Genomic DNA, 17,261 nt, shown 5'->3' with positions numbered 1-17,261 from the left:
GGGGAGACGCTCTTAGCAGTGGCCATCAGCGGGGGACACCAGGCCAGTTATGTTGCCTTGCAGGTCACTTGGACATTTCTAATGTAAATAATAGTGAAATGTTAAGAGGTAAAGCAATGGAAAGCTGTTGCATTAAGGCTAACCTTGTGTGTTTCCATTTCATGTTGCAAGATGCAAGAGAATGGAAAGTGAGGGTTGGTAGAGCTATGGAGTGTGCTGGTGAAGATTGTGTAAGCTGGAGAGTCTGGAGCCTTCCTACCCCTTCTTCCTCACCCCTTTGCCCCCATTGCCCAGGGGTTTGCCTCTGCTCCAGCACATGCTGCTTATCGCTGGTCGGAGCAAGCTTTGAAAAGCTTGAGCCCATTTCCTCCATTGCCCTTTCTTCATAGGAATTGGAATGTGGAATCTTCCTGAACTCCCCACTCGCGTCATAAACCTGTGAGATCTGTTAGCATAAGGAGCCGTCCCCCCTTCGACCAATATTGAAAAGTGTCAGAGAAATTAGGAGATAGACCAAAATGTAATCATTAGGCGATGCCAATGTTGGATATAGAAGCTCCTAAGAGAAAGGGAAGACGAAAGGAGGTAAGGAGTATCACAGTTTCTGGTGCTGGGACAATGATTTAGGATAGAAAATGGTACAATTAATCATAATTTTAACTTAATGAAGCCATTGGTAGGAGAATTTAGAATTATGGATGGACCAGTAAGGAAAGTTGGGAAGAACACTAACCATTCTTAAAATGGAGAAAGGTGGTTTGCAATAGATAGGTGATAGATAGGCCCACCGGCTGAAATGTTGGGGGAGAGCCTGCCTCCGCCAGACCTGGAACCCACACTGATATTTTCTGTCGCCCTTAATTGGCCTTGGTCAGGACTTCCGCCCCTCTGAGGCAGGACGTCCTAGTTCCTTTAGTAAATATTTTTCTAAAAATTCATTCAAAACTTTTTAAAACATGCCAATTAGTGTCCTTGCATCCAGAACATAAGAACTAGGAGCAGGAGTAGGCAATTCAACCCCTCGAACCTGCTCCGCCATTCAATACAATCATGGCTGATCTCATCTCCGCCTCAACTCCACTTCCCTGCCCGTTCTCCATAACCCTTCAACCCATTACTAATTAAAAATCTGTCTATCTCCTCAAATTTACTCGGTGTTCCAGCATCCACCCCACTCTGGGGTAATGAATTCCACAGACTCACGATCATTTGAGAGAAGTAATTTCCCCGCATCTCTGTTTTAAATCTGCTACCTTATCCTACAACTATGACCTCTTGTTCTAGATTGTCCCACCAGAGGAAACATCCTCTCTACGTCTACTTTGTCAATCCCCTTAATCATCTGATGTACCTCAATTAGATCTCCTCTCATTCTTCTAAACTCTCGAGAGTAAATGCCTAAACTGCTCAATCTCTCTTCATAAGACAAACCCCTCATCTCTGGAATCAATCTAGTTAACCTCCTCTGAACTGCCTCCAGTGCAACTACATCCCTCCTCAAGCAAGGGGACTAAAACTGTACACAATACTACAGGTGCGGTCTCACTAATGCCTTGTACAGTTGCAGCAACACTTCCCTACTTTTATAGTCTATTCCTTTAGCAATAAATGCCAAAATTCCATTTGCCTTCCTTATTAACTGCTGCACCTGCATATCAGTTTTCTGCGATTCATGCACAAGGACACCCAGATCCCTCTGCACCGAAGCACTCTGAAGTTTCTCTCCATTTCGATAATAATTTGCCTTTTATATTCTTCCGACCAAAATGGATAACATCACACTTATCCACATTAAACTCCATCTGCCAAATTTTGGCCCATTCACCTAACCTATCCATATCCATTTGTAAATTTCTTATTTCTTTATTACAACTCACTATCCCTCCTATTTTAGTGTCATCTACAAATTTGGCTATAGTACCTTCTATCCCTGCATCCAAGTCATTTATATAGATTATAAATAGTTGGGGTCCGAGGAGTAAACCCTGTAGCACCCCACTAGTTACATCTTGCCAACCAGAAAAGGACCCATTTATCCCGACTCTCTGTTTTCTGTTGGTTAGCCAATCCTCTATCCAAGCTAATAAATTGCCCCTAACCCCATGTGATCTTACCTTGTGTATTAACCTTTTGTGCAGCACCTTATCAAATGCCTTCTGGAAGTCCAGATAAACTACATCTACAGGATCCCCATCATCCACTTTGTTTATTACAGCTTCGAAGAACTCTAGCAATTAGTCAAACACGATTTACCCTTCATAAAACCATGCTGACTCTGATGGATTGCGTTTTGGCTTTCTAAATGTCCTGTTATTACTTCCTTAATAATGGATTCTAACAATTTCCCAACAATAGATCCTAAACTAACTGGTCTATAGTTCCTGCCTCCCTCTTTTTTTTGAATAAGCGCATTATATTAGCATTTTCCCAATCCACAGGAACCTTTCCTGCATCCAGGGAATTTTGGAATATTATAACCAATGGATCCACTATCTCTGCTGCCACTTCCTTTAAGACCCTAGGATGTAGGCCATCAGGCCCTGGGGACTTGTCTGCCTTCAATCCCAATAGTTTGCTCTGTACATTTTCCCTAGTGATTGTTCTAACTTCCTCCCTTTCTATAACTTCTGCATTACTCGTTACTATTGGGATGGTACTAGTATTCTCCACTGTGAAAACTGAAGCAAAATACTGATTTAGCATTTCTGCCATTTCTGTGTTCCCCACAATTAACTCCCCTGTCTCATCCTCCAAGGGACCAACATTCACTTTAGCTACTCTCTTCCCTTTTATATACTTATAGAAGCTTTTGCAATCCGTTGTTATATAGTGCGCTAGTTTTCTTAATTTACCTTTGCTCTTTTTATGACTTTTTTAGTAACCCTTTGTTGATCTTTAAAAGTTTCCCAATTTTCTAGCTTGCCACCGGCCTTTGCAAAAAGATCCAAATTATTTTTTGGAGCTACCTTGAAGGCCTGCAAACAAGTGCAGTTAGCGGAAACTCCCAATGGTGATTAATTCTGCGGTGCAGGCAGTTTTGTAGCCGAAACTTGCTTCTAGCTCGATTAAAAAGATTGTGGACACTTGAGCTGAACACCATTTGTGCTTAAAATTCCACAATCCTTCGCACTGGTTACGCTGATATCAGGCGAATTGTGCTGAAAAAGCCACTGCAATTGAAAAGAAACTCCAGATAGTACGTTCTGTTGTTCCATTTAGTGTCTGCAATAACTGTGCTTCTAACTATTGACAGAATGATAATGAGACACATAACAATAAGCATGTAAGTGCTATACAATTTTAGATATTTTATTATAATCATTTCACTTGATCAGCTTCAGAGGGAGATCTGTCTTTAATAATGTTTGGAAAACTCTTTTACTGTTCAGGAAAATATCATTTCATTGAATGATACATTTCCAATTGATTTTATGTCATTCCAACCTGCATTTCTATTTGAATAGGAAAACATTTGTTATCTACCTTTTAGTGAATGTGGGGTCCTTCAACTCGAATATAATCATCGTTCTTCTTTTTTCAATGATCCTGGTTAAACAGTAATATAATGGCATTTGCTCTGTAGTGAGTTTTGCAGTATATTTTTGGTGGCACAGTGTATCGCAGCATTAGGGAGTGATAGGATTGGCATTGGCTTGCATGACAAAATCCTTATCTCAGTCAGGTCATTGTGGGGAAGAAGCATTTCCCACCGGGAGGAGGTGAGAGACAGAGAGTGAGTCTCATTCTCATACCAATCATTCCATTTTCACCCTGGAATATACTCTTGTACTAAATCCTGCCATTGGGAAAAGCCTGAAAGCAACTCTATTCTTCAACCTTTGGGGACAAGGCCTAGAACTGAGATGGGGGTATTGTGCAGGGAAGCCTCAATCTTTTTCATTGAATGTAATTTTAAAAAAACTTGAGTTTGCTAGAGATTATCTTACCCAATTGTTACAGCTGAATGTTCTATTTAAAGGGCATTATCAACACTGATTTTCTATCTCTAGATCTCAAGCTTGTATTCTAAAGACAAATGTACCTGGTACACACAATAGAGTTTCTGTTCCTGTTCTTCATATAGGTATCTATGCTGATAAGTACATGTGTTGGGAGGTCAGTTTAGGGCTTTGTTCAAATAGCCCATGACATTCATTGCCTAGTCTTAAATATGAAGAATGATATCTCAAGTACACAGCAAAAGATTGATCAAACCCATGGACTATAGTCTATCCTAAGATCAGATGAGAAAATTTGAAAAAAACATTGTTCAGCAACTTCAACAAGATGACAGTGCCCTTTAAGACCACCTTTGATTCGCCACCAGTGGTAAATGTTGATGCTCATAAAATAGAAGTTTTCATGAATGAGATTGTACCACGGTACGAAATAGAACTATGACGCTGAACTAAACAGTGGTAATAGTAAGGCCTTTTAGCAAAAATGATTCCATGCCAACAATAATTATTGTTGTATTTTGTTTAGCTTCAGTTTAAAGTAAATATTTCCTTCAGAACAATGAGCTTCGACTGCTAAAGAAGATGTCTTGTAAAAAATTCTGTTAGTAAAGATTTTATAGGGACTGAGGAGAAAAACAAAATAAAGTTACATTTCTAAGTTTGTTTATCTTTGGCTTCTTCACAAAATAAAGGGCTCCACCAAACTATTCTGGCTATCTGGAGACTGCTGATGAGTATGAGAACTCCCCATTCAACTTTCAGAGATGGTAGAGTCTGGAAACTTGCAGGTTAAAATGCAGAAACTTTGCAGGACAGATGGAGAGTTTCTTATGATCCAGCTGACAGCTCACTTAAGAAAAGCAACGCTGTGGGTAAGAATGGCTTTTAATTCCTCATAAAACTTTCTCAATTGAATTATTTCCATAGCAATGAGGGTAATTGCTTACAGTAATGTTAAAGGTCAAAAACAGAGGGGGCGAGTAGGAAATATTTATGTATATTTAAATTTCTTACATACTTTGGCAAGCTTTACCATTGAGTGTACTAATGAAGTTTACGCATGTATTGCTATTTTAATTTTAGACTGTGAAGGATGGTTCTATCTGTAAAGTTGTACAAAGACCAGAAGTACTCAGCTTTAAAAGAAGAATGCCTTCAGCACCATCGACTGTTTGAGGACCCCCTTTTTCCTGCTACAAATGAGTCAATGTTCTACTCAAAGTCCCCTCCAGGAGCAATTGAGTGGAGACGGCCACAGGTAATAATTTGATCACTGTTTAATGTCTGACATGGTGAAAGGGAAATGGCAAGGTCTATCATAATCAGAGTAGTGTGGCATAGTTCAATTCTTTACTGTTATTATGTTGGCAAAAACAATGTGCTGTAAACTGATGCTGATGTCATTGTGATGTTCAGAGGGCTTTTTTTAAGAAAAGGGGAAGAGTGCAGAGATAGCTGGATATGAAGCCCAACTCTTTTTTTAGAGACCCCGCTTAAGTGCAGCTGGAGCCTTATCAATATACGTTTCTGATATAAGCAAATTGTTACCAAGCTTTGATTTCTGCCTGATCTATTACTAATTAAGCCAGCCCTATCATCGGCTATCCTGGTTAACTAATTCCAATATATCCATTGACCAGTGGTACACATAACTGGATCATATTGTAATGGCAGCTCATCTTTTAAATAGTGTTAGCATTATCACTTTATTTACCAGGCTTATTGCTTGGTTATCTTTATTTTTTGTTGTCAGCAATGAATTGTATAAGCAGGGGTATATGTACTGCAGAGCTTCTCACCATGTAGAATGCTTAGTGTCATCCTTCCCACTGCATTCATTGGTATGTTTACACATTTCTGATGTAGTCTGAAGACACAGATTTGGACACTGCAGCCAGATTCACTTATCCCTGGGATCTGGGCATTCCATTGTAAAAAGAACAAATGTCCCCAGCCAGAAATGCATGATATGCACCTTTATCATTTTAATATTCAGTGTTGCTCCTAAGATGTGAATGCATGTGCTTTGAATGTTCACATGTGTGTTTGTGTCTGTTTATTTATAGGAATGGGTGTCTGCGTTGATATGTACGTGTTAGTATGTATGTGTACATGTATGTATACAGTATTGACTACTACTTGTCAATACTAAAGCAATATTACCGGCTGATCAGAATTTCTTGGAATTTTCAGACAGCAGGTATTGGCATTGGAATGATTTGTTCAGATTCAAGTTAATTTGAGTTATACAGTTGTTACTTCAGGTACAATTTTTTATATGGATTTTCACTGTTGCTATTTTCTAAAGAGTTCCCGACTACATTATGACATCGGTATAATATAAGGAATTCATTATGTATAATTCCTTTAAAATACCTAAATCAGGGTGTGTAATGTCTACAAGGAAGGCAGCGAATGATGGGATTGACTTCTCAGAACTTTGGCTTCAGATTTGGAAACCCAAAGACTTACTAAAAGCATATTGAAAGGACAAAATCTTGAATGTGAATTAGAATCTGACTCTAGAATTAACTTCCTGAATTTAAATCCAGAATTGAATTTAGGATGCTCAATATTTTCAGACATACTGACACTGGTATTGTTTGAGAGAGAAAACAGTCCAAGAAAATTGTCAGTAATTGATTTTTTTTCTCGAAGGAGTTTCACACAGGAGGCTGACTAATTGATGCACCTTTATCCCCAGGGCAAATATCACTCCAGATGCTCAGTAATTGACACTGTTTTCCAGAGGGTGTGTCACTGAATGTACTCATTAATTACCAGGGAGTGTCATGGGAAGAGGCTCACTAATTGACTACCTTCTCTGGAGTGAGTGTTACTTAGGATGCTCTTGAACAGATTGACCAGCTTGTCATCTCAGTCTGTTGGAGTAAAATTATGATTTGATTTTTAAACAATCTCAAGATGCACTAACAGCTAACATATCTAAAGAATTTTATACATCATTCCAAAAATGTTTGCTTTTACAAACTTCTTATTTTAGCAAATGCTCAATCTAACCCTGACTGAATCTTCCATGAGATAGAGGATATCAAACCCCAATAACAAACACTCAATAAGCACTAATTTTCTGGTCTTCACATTTTTCATATTGATCAAGCTTCAAGGTAACAGCTTTTAGCCATTTCATTGTCCAATGAAAAGAATAAATATTAGTTACTTTATGATTTCTCTTAATGACTGCATAACAGTCGCTGTACTCTTTTTAAAAAAAAAAAGAAATTCACCATATGAGGACTTCTGAGGATTCAGAAAATTTTCAGTAAGATTTAAAATAAATGTAATCAGAATGAACACATTATTTCTTGAAATGTTATTATGCGATTAGAATGTTTCTCAGACATAACTGAGATCCATCACTACTTTCCTCAAAATATCTCATTCAATAATGCTCGAAAGAAGATAAAATATTTTTTCCTTTCTCTTTCACCTCTCTCCTCGAAATCACTCAGTTATGCTGTGGTAGGGTTTAGTGGAAGCCAATCACTCTGATATCTTCCCTAACTGACCTTTCTTCATGTGTAAACCTAGACCAGGCGTCAGGAACCTTTTTTACTTGAAGAGCCATTTTAAAAAATTGCCTAAAATAAAAACTATTGGGAGATGCAAGATGAAAAAAAAATGGAGTAAAAGCATAAGCCTACCTTAAATCTTGTGGTTTAAGGGGAAGAAATTGTTTATCAACAATCTAAGGATCCACTTAGTTGATGCTGTAAAAAGTCATTTGCTTGAACTTCTCTCTGATGCTTATAATAATGACAATAGTTACTACTGAATTCCATGTAATTTCAATCTTTTATATAGGTCAGGCAAAAATCCAGTTTTTACATCCCAGGAATAGGTAAAAACTAGTCCCAAAACTAGGTCACAATCCAGGTGCACCCGGTGTAAAGGTACAGGCATACACTGCCCTCCAATACCATTCACCACCATTCTGGTGTTCACTGCACTCTCTGGGGGAAAGGTCAGGCCTTTTTTCAGTAAAAGGGATCTAGTGGCCCCTGTGTCCCTGAGAATTACTATGGGTTTGCTTGCTCCACTCGGAGTATGGGGTTACTTTCCCTTCAGACACAAAACCCTGATAACCTTCAGGAATCCTATTACATTTTCCTGCACTTGCAGTCGTAATCTTTCTGGGTCTCACTCTTGCTGCAATTAAAGCCACAGCTGGTTCTGCTGTGCTTTCCATCAGGTTCACTTCTTCACTGAGCGAGTGTGCCCTGATTAACCCAACAGGTTTTCCCTTTAGTTTCCAGCAGTCAGCTTTTAAATGCCCTGCTTTATTACAATGGAAGCATACAGGTCTCTGGGTCTCAAGCTCACAGCATTTTCCTTTTTGGCTAGAGGAAGGCCCCCTGTGTCTCCTGCTTTTCTTTCTCTCCCAGGACTGCTTGGGCTCCTATTACCTTCACACCCTTTGTCCTTTTCAGATTTGTGGGGGTGGCTATGAAAAGTTCTTCCCTGGGAAACCGGCTTATAAATTAAAGCAAACTCATCAGCCAGAATGGCCGCTTGCCAGGCTATCTGAACCCGCTGTTCCTGTACATGGGTCTTTATGGAGAGTGGGAGAGAGTGGTTAAATTCCTCTAACAGAATTACTTTTCTGAGATTCTAATAGCTGAGCTGTACTTTAAGAGCGCTCAGCCACTGGTCAAAAGCCAGCTGTTTACTTCTTTCAAACTCCAGATAAGTTTGATTAACTTGCTTCTTGAGGTTTCTAAACTTTTGGCCCGAGGATAGCATTTTTGGTCAGTTCATAATTTGATGAATTCTCATCTGGCAACAAGGAATAGACCTCATGGGCTTTTACAGTTAGCTTGCTTTGCAGTAAAAGAGGCCAGGTCTCAGCTGGCCATTTTGGCTGCCTTGTCAGTTTCTCAAGGACACAAAATATGTTTCTACATCCTCCTCATTGAATCTTGGAAATAGTTGAGCTAGTTTTAACAATTTTGTACCCAGCCCTGAATTGCGCTCCTCCATATTGGCCATGCTTTCACTAGGGTTACTCTGTCACCCCCTAGTTAACTCAAGCCACTTCAACACTCTCTATTTTCATTCTTTCTGGAAGGCTCCTTCTCTCTCTCTCTCTCTCTCTCTCCTTCTTCTCTTTGTCTTCATGTTCCTTCTGGAAGGTTCTTTCTTTCTCTCTCTCTTTTTCCTGTCTCTCTCTCTCTCTTTTTCCTGTCTCTCTCTCTTTTTCCTGTCTCTTTCCCTGTCTTCTAATTCATGTTTCCTCTGTTCCAATTGTATCTTTGCTAGCAATACCCTGTTGAAGTCTGTCTCTAACCCTGTTTCTGCTTCTTCAGATTCAAGGGAAAAATGGTTGGCCACTAGCCTTTGGAGTTCAGACTTCCTAACCTTTCCATGTACAATGATCCCAAACTGCTCAGCCATTTTCCTCAACTCCTCCATGGATCGTGCTTTTAATTTATCCAAGTTACTTCACCCTGGCTTGGGGAGCTACTGGATTCAGTTGCAGACATGTTAGTATTCAAGCATATACAACCATAAGGAAACCAGTATTGAAATCTTTTCTTTTTTTTTTGCTTGGGAACAATTTGGCTTCCCACTTCCAATTTCTCTCATATGTCTGTGGATCAATTCCAGACTCTAGCTCGCAAATTTCTGTTATGACCAGGTGAGAAAAAGGTCTAGGGTTCCCTTTCAGCCTTTACCTGGTCTTACTGTAACAGGGTTTAATTTTAAACACACCGTGTTTTTAGCTCCCCCTTGGTGAATCCTTGCTCACCGCTTTTCAATTATAAGACAAAGACACTGAAAGAAACAGGCTTTCTTGGGTTTAAAGAAGAAAGGTTGAAACTTATTAAATTTAAACCTAAACTCTAATTCGGTTGACGCCTACGGATACACGACATGCCCACGCTCGTATGCATCCGTGATACACACATGCAAATAGAGACAGAAAAGAGCAGAAGAAAAATAAAGTGGAAAGGTTTGAGGCAATATCTGAAGAGGTTTTGTTTTGGCTCTTCGAGCTCACTGTTGAGTTCTTGATTGTAGGTAGTTCTTGCTTTTTGTTGGGGCCCAGTATTCTTCTTAAATCTTGTTCACTGCAGGAGACTTTTCTCCCTTGGGGTTCATGTGTCTTCAATGGATTCAGAGGCTTGTGAGAAAGAGATAGGAGCAGACAGGAGAGATTTTCTCAACCTCTGAACAAACAGACACTCTCCCCAAACTGTTTGTACAAATTCAAAAAATGCAGATTGCCCAGTAGGTTAGTCATGTGACTAGCTGGTTTGACCATGTCCATTTGTGTATTTGGCCATCTTAGCAGTCAACCAGGAATACGAGCTCCCCCAGCTTCAACATCTGATGATCAAAAGTCCATTGTGGGTTGAATGTGTCAGGGAATGGCTGCTTTGTCCTTCCAAACACTGTCTGTTAATATGCAAATGTATTTTCCAGCCACAGCTGATCTGGTTAACAAGTCCTTTCTTCACTTCAGTAACAGTTTAAAGTCAATGTTCCTTCATGGGGTCTCTGCCTGCAGCAGTGATAGACCTAGATGGTTACAGCCAACTGGCAGGATTTGAAACTTACAAAGTGGACTGGAGAGAGAGAGAAACTCCACTTGGGTCTTCCCTGGTCAGTGTCTAGTTGCTTGTCTGAACTGCAGAGAGAGAAAAGCCAGCTTAAACACATAGATGGTGGGCCTGTCACATGAGTGTCACTCAGTGTGTCTCCATTCTTACAACTTAATCAGTTCATGTCTCGGAATTCCCTTCTCTCAACCAGGGTTCCATTGTTCAAGTGATTAGGTTTGAGTGGTTCATCTCCACAAATTGTGGTGGCTATTTTAGCTGCTAGCAGTCACCTTTCATTTGTTCCTTTTTAAAGATTTAATTCAGGTTTCCAGCTGGTGGATTAAAAAATCATCATATGGCATAGGATGCTTCATGACAATATGTGTCCAACATTAAAAAAGATAAAGGAAAAGAATGTAAAAGTGATGAATCATATAAATTCAATGGAAAAACAGTATATTTCCACTTTGAATAAAAAAGTAATAAATTTACATATAAAACTGAGAATGCTTTTTGTCTTTGTTTTTATAACAGACCTTGTAATAAATTGATTTTTTTTTACTATAATTTTGTCAGTAACGGTATCTTTGAAACAAATTTAATTTAAGGTGCATAGAATTAAGATGATTTTTTTCCAGCTATTGATTCTCTTGATTAAAAAGCTTCTAATAGCACATTCAGAATAATTTCTAATCTCAGCTATATTAGAAATAATAATGATCCCGTTATGGCCAGGTGAGGAGGGGGTCTCAGGCTCCCCTTTCGCCCCTTCCTGGTTTGACCACAACAGGGTTTATCCTTTTTTAACACACTGATTGAACTTACCATATTAGTGAGCACTTGCTCCTGTTCCTCTAATATAATTGCAAAGGAACCAATCAGAGAGGTTTTCTTGAGTTTAAACAAGAAAGATGTAAACCTATTACTCTTAACACTCTAAACCGGTTAAAATTAATAAAAATAAGCAACGCAGTCATGCACACTTTCTCACAAGAGTCACACACACACCTTCCAAATCCATGACCTCTACCATCTAGAAGGACAAGGGCAGCAAATGCATGGGAACACCACCACCTGCAAGTTTCCCTCCAAGCCACACACCATCCTGACTTGGAATTATATCGCCGTTCCTTCACTCTTGCTGGGTCAAAATCCAGGAACTCCCTTCCTAACAGCACTGTCGGTGTACCTACTCCACATGGACTGCAATGGTTCAAGAAGGCAGCGCAAGGGCAATTACAGATGGGCAATAAATGCTGGCCTAGCCAGCGACACTCATATCCCATGAATGCATTTTTAAAAATCGATTACAGATGGAAAACAGCTTTGGTGTTGGAATAGAGTCTGGAATAAATGAAATTTAAATACAATTATAAATCTCTAGTCCTCAGCTGAAGTTGTATCCCTGAAGACTTTGCTGGGCCACATACACAGTGGTGGGCTTGCTTTTCCCATTGATCCTTAAGGCAGAAGAGGGGCTCGGTTCTTGTCCCCTGGTTGTTGGCTGTGCGGTCTGTAGGCTTGAGGGGCTTTACCAGTTGCAGCTGGGTCTTCTGTTAATCTTTACTGGTGAATGAGAGAGAGAGACCTGCTGTGTTGATGGCTTTTCAGTTCTCCTGTCTGCTTTCTGTGTGACAAAGCTTACAGTCTCTCCAGAGCTGCACAAGTAGTCACATGACATAATCAAGCTCCTTTGTTGTTTTAATGAGGTCTTTCTGGAATCTTCTGAGATTCAGGGTGCTACACTTCTAGTTGTCCAGTCACAGTTGGAGAGGGTTGACTCTTTCAAAGTCAATGGGTGTAGATGGCCCCTTGATGATTGTGCTGACAAGGCCATTCCAGGTAATTTAATCACCGAGAGTACCCCATTGTTCTGGCTAGGTTGAGTCAGATGTGTCGTCTCCAGTCTGGTCTTTTGGTATTTCAAATGTAAATTGCAGTGGCCATCTTGTCTGCCAGTTTACCTTTTTAAAAAAAAAAAGTTACTTGTAAAAATTTCTAGTAAAAGGCTAATGCAAGGTTCCATTTGATGAAATTAATATTTCCCATTTGGCATGTAGGTTTTTTCATGACACCTCCGTACCACGCAGAATGAAATGCAACGATCGGAGCATTTCATTACAGAAGTGGAAAAGTAAACAAAGGAAAACACACATTCATTTTTCATTCAATCTCATTCACTCATGAATCTTAGAATTGTTGCAGCTTGTCTTTTTTTCCCCTCTATAGCAACAACGCTGATTAAATTGCCCCTTTTTCCCTTGAAGTTTGTCTGGGATGGTTATGCGTTGTTCAATGGGTTTAATAACTTGGGGATGGGCATCTCAGTGAACATGTGGTTGCTGGTGAAGCTTGGGGTCTGCAAATTTTCATGATTTTTTTTTTATTTTTTTTTTAGAGATACAGCACTGAAACAGGCCCTTCGGCCCACCGAGTCTGTGCCGACCAACAACCACCCATTTATACTAACCCTACAGTAATCCCATATTCCCTATCACCTACCTACACTAGGGGCAATTTACAATGGCCAATTTACCTACCACCTGCAAGTCTTTGGCTGTGGGAGGAAACCGGAGCACCCGGCGAAAACCCACGCAGACACAGGGAGAACTTGCAAACTCCACACAGGCAGTTCCCAGAATCGAACCCGGGTCCCTGGAGCTGTGAGGCTGCGGTGCTAACCACTGCGCCACTGTGCCGCCTGTGACTAGGGTAAGTTCTCCTGTATGCACAAGATTTAACCCCTCAGCTGCTGGTTCTGCAACACGTGGTTCTAACTTTTCAGGTTCCAGGACCTTGATAATTTCCTCTCCCTATGGAGGCATTGGGTAATAAATTGGTTTTAAGCTCCTGTGAGATGTCTGATATTTCCTCTGGGCCCTTGTTCTTGCTGGAGTTTGAAGTGAAATTTTGGGATTTGATTAGCTTTGGGCTTGAGCCCTGATCTTTGGATTCTACAGTGGACAGATCCACCCTGACCTCACTTTCAGTGTTCTGGTGAGCCATACAAGTGCTGCTCACTTTAGGGCATTTTTGTTTCCTTTTTTTCTTTACTGTGGGAGGGACTTTTTTCTAATCTCCCCCGTGTCCTCTGGGACATTCCTGCTCGCAGGTATCTGTCCAGATTTCACTGCACGCCCCTGTGGAACTTCGACTAGGTGAGGCATCACCCTCACTGTTGGTTTGTCTTTTGGGGGCTTCCTTGTCCATGCAGGTTTCTGTAAAGGCTGTTAGCAGCCTGGTTAGGGTGCTTCTTTGGCCTGCATTTACATAGGAGGGTGTGGGGTCTAATTTTTTCCAACATCTTGGGGTTGGCTGACTGGACAGTAGGGGTTTCCATTTGGGAATCCTCCCGGCCCTCCTTTTACCAGTCCTCACTGCCCTTTTTGTCCCATTCCTCCCTAACTGTCTTCCAGACCTGTGCCTGTCTGTCCATTTTTGCTTTCAGCAGGGGTCCTTCACCATTTACCAGCCCTCTGATGGAGGGTTCCCCAAAAGCCAGTCCAGGAATTAGGGTGCAGATTTTACTGCAGGTTGTGGCTTCCTCACAACCTGGCACATGTGGCAAGTTTTACAGAACTCCACCACATCCTTGGAGTCTTGGCCAGTCAAACTGCTGTCTTATGTGGGCTTTGGTTTCTTGTACACCGACATGTCCAGCCATTATAAGCTCATGGGCCATTCTTAATATTTCTTTATGGTACCTCAGCAGCGCCACTCTCTGGTGAACCACTGTCCACTTTTCGTCTGCAGGTCTGTGAGGAGAACTCCACTTCCTCATCAGCACCTCATTCTTTACATAGTAGCAATCAGGGACGCTCCCTACTTCAGTTTCAGTTTGGGTAGCCTGTGCCAACTACCTTAATACTGGGTTGGCTTGTTGAGCCTCAATTAGGGGAGATTGGTTTAACCCATTCCTTGGGGCCTCTAATTCCCCAATGAAGGTTTCAGACAACCAGGTATGGTTATCTCTCTGCAGTGTCTGCTCAGTCTCCTATTAGGGAGCTGGTTTGGCCATGACCTGAGTCACCACACAATCAGCGGAAGTGCTAGGGACCATCTCCTGCAACTACCCCGTCTCTCTGACTTCTTTTGGTCTCTCTATCGCTACAGGGGAAGCTACCACCTTCACCCCTGCTAGATCATTACCTAGGAGCAGGTCGACCCTGCCCACAGGTAAACTAGGGACAATCCCCATGGTCACTGGTCCCGAAATCATGTCTCACTCCAAGTGAACCCGATATAAGGATATGGGCATACACTGCCCTCTGATACCATTCACTACCATTCTTGCATTTCCTGCACTCTCTGGGGGAAAGGTAATGCCTTTTCCCAGCAGAAGGGATCTGTTGGCACCTGTATCTCTGAGTATGACTTTGGGCTTGCTTGCCTCACTCGAGGGGTATGGGGTTATTCTGTCTTCGGATACAAAATCCTGTTCTAATTGTACTTTAGCTAACATTACCCTGTCTGAGTCTGACTCCAACTCTGGTTCTGTATCTTCAGGTTCAAGTGAAAAATGGTTGGCTACAACACTTAGGATTTCGGATTTCTTAGCTTTTGTACGGAAAGTAATCCCACACTGCCCAGCTACATTCTTCAACTCTTCCATAGATAGGGCCTTTGACTTATCCCAAGTTACTTCACCCTGTTTTGGGAAAGTACTGACCTCAGATCCGGGCATGTTAGTATTCTAGCAGCAAAACCACAAGAAAACCTGTATTGAAGTTTTTTTTGATAGGGATCAATTTGGTTTCCCACTTCCAATTTCTTGTTTGTCTGTGGGTTACAGTCACGCACTAGAGCCGCCAAATTTCTGTTATGGCCAGGTGAGCGGGGCGGGGGGGGGTGGGGGGGGGGGGGATGCTGGGGGGAGCGTCGTCTCGGGCTCCCCTTTCGCCCCTTTTCTGGTTTGACCGCAACAGGGTTTATCCTTTTAACACAGTGATTTAACTTACCTCAGCGAGCACTTGCTCCTGTTCCTATAATGTAATTGCAAAAGAACCAATCATACAGGTTTTCTTGAGTTTAAACAAGAAAGATGTAAGTTTATTACTCTCAACACTAAACCAGTTAAAATTACTCAATGTGCTACGCATTTATGCACACATTCACATGAGAGTCACACACCCACAAATAGATTACAGGGGGAAACAGCTTTGGTGGTTGAGTAGAGTTCGGAATAAATGGAATTTAAATACAGTTTTAAATCTCAAGTCCTCAGCTGAAGTTGTATTTCTGAAGTCCTCGCTGGGCCACGTGCACGGTGGTGGGCTTGCTTCTCCCAGGCTCCTTAAGGCAGAAGAAGGGCTCGGTTCTTGTCCCCTGGTTGTTGGCTGTGGCAGTCTGTAGGCTTGAGGGGCTTTACCAGTTGTAGCTGGGTCTTCTCTTGGTCTTTACTGGGGAGAGAGGAGGGAGACCTGCTTCATTGGTGGCTTTTCAGTTACTCCTGTCTGTTTTCTGTGTGACAAAGCTTACAGTCTCTCCAGAGCTGCACAAGTAGTCACATGACATAATCAAGCTCCTTTGTTGTTTTAATGAGGTCTTTCTGGAATCTTCTCTGAGATTCAGGGTGCTACACTTTAAATTGTCCAGTCACACTTGGAGAGGGTTGGCTCTTTCAAAGTCAATGGGTGTGGATGGCCCCTTGAAGACCGTGCTGATAAGGCCATTCCAGGTAATTTAATTACCAAGAGCACCCCATTGTTCTGGCTAGATTGAGTCAGACATGTTGTCTCCAGTCTGGTCTTTTGGTGTTTCAAATGTAAATTGCAGCGGCCATCTTGGCTGCCAGTTCACTTTTTAAAAAAAAAAGTTACTTGTAAGAATTTCCAGTAAAAGTCTAAAGTCTAATCGTTCCAAACGATGAAATTAATATTTTCCATTTGACATTTAGGGTTTTCATGACAATTGAAATGACAAAACCTCTTCCTTGAACCAAAGGTATTATCTATAACCATGAAATAGCTATACCACTTGAACAGGATTATTTAGAACATGATGATATTCTTTTGTTGAAATAATCATTTGAAAACATAAAGCAAAGCATAATGATTATCCTTTTATCTCCACAATAAAAACATGGCTCTTACATCTTCAGCAAGTGGGACAAATACCTTGTGTGTGATATTTCTCCTAATATCATTTATATAATTTAGTAAATTCTAGCTTTAAATTATTGTGATTGCTAAATTCTTTAACATCTAAGAACTGAATCATAAGATGAGCTGGCAACAACTAAGACAGCACTGCTAAGGGCAGTTTAAACTTTAAATTTATCCTTTCTAGACCACAATGACCATATATTTTCTAAAGTAATCCCTAAAAATGCTATTTTGAAGCCCAACACAGAAGTAACTAAATTTTTGATTAAGCAAGTGGATAACTCTAAGGAAAATTGTGTTGCCGTCTCATTCTTTGATTTGCCATTTTCTTGACAATTTTCTGAGGCTTTCTTCATGATTTTGCCATCCAACTGGAAAAGGTTGGGAGCCACAATGAGATGCTAAAGAGCCACATGCGGCTCCAAAGCCAACCCCTGCCCCAGACAATGTGAGAGAGTGCCGACAGTCTACTCAAGTCTGGGAGAGCAATGCTGCAGCCAAGCCTGATTCTCATTGCCTGACATACGTGAATTAACATTTTCTAGCACAGATTACTAGATAGGCTGATTTCCTTTTTCCATGCTTAATCCTCAGGCATTGAAACCAAATATACCACCATATTGTGACACCCA

The 17,261-nt window shown here is 41.0% G+C and overlaps 1 protein-coding gene across 1 annotated transcript in view; it reads left to right on the top strand.

Annotated features, from left to right (window-relative positions):
• The first annotated feature begins 4,803 nt into the window (after window positions 1-4,803).
• Window positions 4,804-17,261, top strand: part of LOC137377559 (calpain-5-like) — a 194,472-nt gene continuing 182,014 nt past the window's right edge. Inside the window, exons 1-2 of the mRNA XM_068047303.1 lie at window positions 4,804-4,831; window positions 5,043-5,217. Coding sequence (XP_067903404.1) covers window positions 5,053-5,217 — 165 coding nt within the window. The 5' untranslated portion in view covers window positions 4,804-4,831; window positions 5,043-5,052. The remainder of the gene's footprint in view (window positions 4,832-5,042; window positions 5,218-17,261) is intronic.

This window comes from Heterodontus francisci, chromosome 15 (assembly GCF_036365525.1).
Source record: "Heterodontus francisci isolate sHetFra1 chromosome 15, sHetFra1.hap1, whole genome shotgun sequence".
NCBI classification, from domain to species: Eukaryota; Metazoa; Chordata; class Chondrichthyes; order Heterodontiformes; family Heterodontidae; genus Heterodontus; species Heterodontus francisci.
This window is presented reverse-complemented; position numbering and strand designations above follow the sequence as displayed.